Source organism: Ursus maritimus, unplaced genomic scaffold (genome assembly GCF_017311325.1).
Source record: "Ursus maritimus isolate PB19 unplaced genomic scaffold, ASM1731132v1 scaffold_14, whole genome shotgun sequence".
Taxonomy (NCBI): domain Eukaryota; kingdom Metazoa; phylum Chordata; class Mammalia; order Carnivora; family Ursidae; genus Ursus; species Ursus maritimus.
In genome coordinates, this window is record NW_024423786.1 from 62534731 (window position 1) to 62539800 (window position 5070).

The 5070-nt window shown below is 41.7% G+C and overlaps 1 protein-coding gene across 4 annotated transcripts in view; it reads right to left on the reverse strand.

Moving 5' to 3' along the window:
- Nucleotides 1-2264: 2264 nt before the first annotated feature.
- MYH8 (myosin heavy chain 8) overlaps nt 2265-5070 on the reverse strand; it is a 27053-nt gene continuing 24247 nt past the window's right edge. For all 4 annotated transcript variants that reach the window (XM_008688015.2, XM_008688016.2, XM_040630039.1 and 1 more), the window contains 5 exons: nt 4779-4904; nt 4520-4690; nt 4230-4334; nt 3579-3674; nt 2265-2530 (listed from right to left, as the gene is read on the reverse strand). In XM_008688015.2, coding sequence (XP_008686237.2) covers nt 2381-2530; nt 3579-3674; nt 4230-4334; nt 4520-4690; nt 4779-4904 — 648 coding nt within the window. In that variant the 3' untranslated portion in view covers nt 2265-2380. The remainder of the gene's footprint in view (nt 2531-3578; nt 3675-4229; nt 4335-4519; nt 4691-4778; nt 4905-5070) is intronic.

Sequence of the window (5070 nt, forward strand, 5' to 3'; positions counted from 1 at the left end):
GAGGGAGAGAGGGGAAGGGAGGGACAGAGGGAGAGAGAGAGTCAAGCAGACAACTGAAGAACTGAAAATGACCCTGATCCAATAAGTTTTTCACAAGAAGGAGTTCAATATCAAAGGATTAGGAAGGCCCTTAAAAATACTGATGAAGCCATCATACATTTTATGCAAAAAAGGACATTCTTTATGACTGCATTGCAAAAATTCAACAGAAGGGATGTCACAGCATGTAAGACTGCATATTACAGTTTGGCTATTATAAATAATGGTGCCGTGAACACGGGGTGGAGGGGTGTGCGTATATCTTTTCAACTTAGTGTTTTCAGTTTTTTCAGGTAAATACCCAGAAGTGGAATTGCTGGATGATAGGGTAGTTCTATTTAAAAATTTTTGAGGAACCTGCATACTGTTTTCCATGGTGGCTGCACCAGTTTGCATTTTCGATACCAGTGCATGAGGGCTCCCTTTTTTCCACATCCTAGCCAACACTTGTTTCTTGCCTGTCATTCTGTCAGGTATGAGGTGGTGAAATGTTTATTTAAATCTTTTGCCTCTTTAGAAATTGGGTGATCTGTTTTCTTGAGTTTTTAGACTTTTTCAAATCTTCTGGGTACTAGTCCTTTATCAGGGAGGTAATTTGCAAATACTTTCAGTCTGTGGCTTGTCTTTTCATCCTGTTTAACAGTGTTTTCAAAGAGCAGACTATATTTTGATGAAGTCCAATTTATCAGTTTTTTCTTTCCTGGCTTGTACTTTCAGTGTAGACAAGAGATCTTTGCCAAAACCAGGGTCACAAAGATTTACTCTCATGTTTGCTCCTCGAAGTTTTTGTGATTGTAGTTTTGGTTTTCTCTTTGATCTAAAATTTTCCTTAAGAAAAGTTATTATATTTATTTTGATTTTTTTTTTATTTTAAACTTTTGTTAGTAATCTTAGACATATTTGAGATCATGGGCTGTACAGTTTGTAGTGTAAAAGACTGAAGCTGACAGGGTTGGGAGCTAGGGGGGAGTAGATGCTGGAAGAGGGACAGGAGCCCATAAAATACGATCTTTGCCTAGGTCACTGTTTTTGCTCTACTGATTCTCCTCTTTCTGGAGACCAAACTCCTAATGTTTGCACTCCACCATTTCTTTCTTGTCTTATCCTTTGTCCCTCCTTTCTTAAAATTTTTTTCCCCTCTCTCTTCCTCTCTGACTTCCTCATTCAGTTGGTCAGAATGTCCTTGTATGCTGCCTTCGTAATTTACCTAGCATTCTGCACTCTCATCTCAGGGCTGTTTCTCCAGTCTGAGCCACTGCCATTTGTTATCTTTAATTTTACCGTAGGCTCCTAACTAGTCTCCCAGTTTCCATCTTTGCCACCTTCAGTCTTTTTCTCAACAGGGAAGCCAGAGTAATTTTTAAAAATGTGTGTTAATATGCCTTCTCTACTTTAAACCCGCCAAAGCTTTGACAACTCACTCTAAGGACATAAATCTGTGGAAAGGCCCTCCGACCCTACATGATCTGGCCCCTGGTTCCTTTCTTATAACTCTTTATCTTGCTCATTCTCCGCCAGCCCCTGAGACATGCCAGCCTGCCCCCGCCCCAGGGCCCGTGCATTTTCTGTTTTTCCCTCTGTAAGCATTACGACCTCACATACTCACTTGGCTTACTCTCTTGGTTCCTGCAGGTCTCTGCTCAAATGTCTTTTTTTTTAAGATTTTATTTATTTGAGAGAGAGCGCACCTGCACGTGCATGAGCAGGGCAGAGGGAGAGGGAGAAGCAGACTCTGCGCTGAGCAGGGAGCCCGACCCTACTTCTTTATTTCCCACTAGCACTTATCATCTGACATATTACGTTCCTTTTTATTTGTTGGTTGCCTTTCTGCCCTTGTAGAATGTAAATTCCCAGAGTGCAGACACTCTCTTTGCTCACTGCTGTACCCGCAGAGCACGGAATAGTGCCTGGCACAGAGTAGATGCTCAATAAGTACTTGTGGAGTGGATCAGTGAATGGATCCTGTCTGGAGAAGTAGCCTTAGGGAGTGTTTTCCTTAGTGATTTATAACAATCTAGAGAGGTTTAATAAAATCAAGTCCAGCAAAAGATACTTGTGTGTGTGTGGGTGGTACGGGTGGGAAAGGCGATGCTGGGTGGTGATGGGGGTACAAAATACTGAATGGTCTACAAAGCCATATATAGTATTAAAAAATAGCTAGGTGAGAACTGTATTTGAGAGTAAATAATTTTGCAAATGAAAAAATGAGTTTGGTTTAATTTATAAGTTTACTAGAGTTTTTATTTATTCAACATTAAGAGAAAAATAAACATCATAAGTGGCCCAGAATAGCACATTTTGTGCATTTCTTCAGCCCCTTGACAGCATCAGGCAGTTGTGTTCACTCTCCACTGATTTTCGTGTGAACCTCCCGGCTCTTTACCCGCAGCTTGTTGACCTGGGACTCGGCAATGTCAGCCCGTTCCTCGGCCTCCTCCAGTTCATGCTGGAGCTTGCGGAATTTAGCAAGATTAGCGTTGGATTGTTCCTCCTAAGAGGAAAGATAAAATTGTGAGAATTAGACTTTGTGGTTCTCACTGCACTTGTCACCAGACAGGATCATTTCCTCAGCTCAGATATGCCCTTATGATCTGTTTGCCATGTCTGACTTCAAATCTGGACAGAACTTGTAACTTCAGTCGTGTATTTTTTTTTTTTCATTCTAAAGAATGAAAGAAGAATACTTTTGAAGTGGAAGGACAGCCTTAGTGTGTCAAACCCATGTGTATGTGAAATGTGTTTGTGATACATGGACTGGGTGGAAAGAAGGAAGAGGGCCATGTACCTGGACAGTTTAGTAAGTAAATGCAAGGTCAAATTTCAACTTTGAGACAACCTCACTTAACAAGTTCTGTCATACATTTTGACTCTGGTATACAGAGAAAGGGAAAAAGTGCGTCTGAGAAGAAACATGCATCTGTTGGTTTTACCTATTACCATTTGAGCCTCTCCCTTCCTTCTTCCCTCTCCTGACTTCCTGTCTACTTCGACCTACCACATTGGGTCTGGAAGAATGGGGAACAGTCAGGAAAAGTGAGGGTGGAGAATCTTCCAGCATGTCCTTATTTGCCATAGTATATGTGGAGAGATGAGCCCCTGATGATACTGGTAGTGTGCGAAGGAGTCAGCTGGGGTAAAAGATTTATGTTTGCCTCTTGAGAACGCTTGATTTTGTGCATTTCTAGAGGGAGAGGAGTATTTATCATGGACTACAGTTGTGATGGTATAGCTTTGCAGCTATCAAGGTGGGTTGTTTGGAAATTTGCTTTTTTCCCCCAACCCTTACAAAATGCTTAATGATAAAAATATCTCCTCTTAAAGTCTTATTCTGTAATCAGGATTTGAGGGTAAATTCATGTTTATAATATCTGTCTTAAAATATGAGTGGTATATTAATTGAATTTAAATTAAAACAAAACAATTAAAAAATATGAGTGGTATTTTCTTACTTTGCTTTTTTCTCATTGACACATTCTCTTATTATACTTTCTACCCCAAAAGAAATTTTCTTCCTCCCTCAAGGGCTTAAAGATACTCACAGCCTCCTCAGCTTGTCTCTTGTATGATTTCACCTTTGCCTGTAATTTATCTACCAAGTCCTGCAGCCTGAGAACATTCTTGCGGTCTTCCTCAGTCTGGGGGTTTGAAAAAACAGTCTGTATTCAGTACAATGAAATGAACCTCCTATAGGTGGTAAGATAAACCACTTTGGTCTGATGGCAGGTGGGCCTGGGGTAAACTTGGTCAACTCTGAGCCTTTGTCCGTAGTATTAACAGTAGCCACTCTTGCTAAATGTCCGTTCTGTGCAGGCACTGTGTTAGCGAATTCTACACATCTCTGATCCTCGCCTCCCATGCTTGTTACTCTGTTTTATAGGGAATGAAACTAAGGTTTAGAGTGTTAAGTAACCTACCCAAGTTAAAAAATTAAGAGGGCCAAATTAGGACTAATACCTGGATTATCTGGCTTTAAAACCTGTATCGTTTTCTCTGGTATGCTATTTTCTAAAGGCCTCCATGCCTTTCCTAACTTAGGAAAGGGTCTGAGATAAGCAATTTTATCATTTGCCCCTTATATTTATATATCGAGTTCAGGTGGATCTGTTTGTGAGCACCACATAAATAGTTACCAGATTCTCAGTCTCCCTTGGGCAGGAAGTCTGGCTATTCTAGAAAGTTATTCCCTTTACCTGGTAGGTGAGTTCCTTTACTCTTCTCTCGTGTTTCCGCAAACCTTTAACAGCCTCAGCATTACGTTTCTGCTCATTTTCAACCTCTCCTTCAAGCTCACGTACCTGCAACCAAGAAAGATATGTATACAGCCAGTCTTGGGGGATATTAATTAGCTCAGGACCTGCTGAAGATATTGGGCGGATGTCCTCAGCCTCAGGACAAAGATGGGCATCAATACGTAGGGAGAGAGAAAGATAGAGGGAGTGTCCATTCCCCTTCCCAGATTCAGAGAGATTGAGAGACCCACCCTGGCCTCCAGTTTCTGGATCTGCTTCTTCCCGCCCTTCAGGGCCAGCTGCTCAGCCTCATCCAGACGGTGCTGCAGGTCCTTCACCGTCTGCTCCATGTTCTTCTTCATGCGCTCCAGGTGGGCGCTGGTGTCCTGCTCCTTCTTCAGCTCCTCGGCCATCATGGCCGCCTATTTAGCAAATACACCAAGACAGTAAGGAAACCTAGTAATGTCAGGTAACACATGTGTCAGTGAAATCAATGCTTAGCTTGCTCACATCAGTGATGGCCTTCTTGGCCTTCTCTTCCGCATTGCGTGATTCTTGAATGACTTCTTCCACTTCACTCTGGAGTTGTGAAACATCATTTTCCAATTTCTTCTTGGTGTTGATCAGGCTGGTGTTCTATTACAAGTAGTCAATGGAAATTCATGAGACTTACTATTTGCCAGTGTGGAATTTTACAGATGCCTTACTTGTTGGCTTGTGCAGGGGACCCGACAGCAACAGTTTACTCAACTTTAAATATTTGGTCAGTGCAAAATACTAACCATTTGAAAGGTTGGAACAG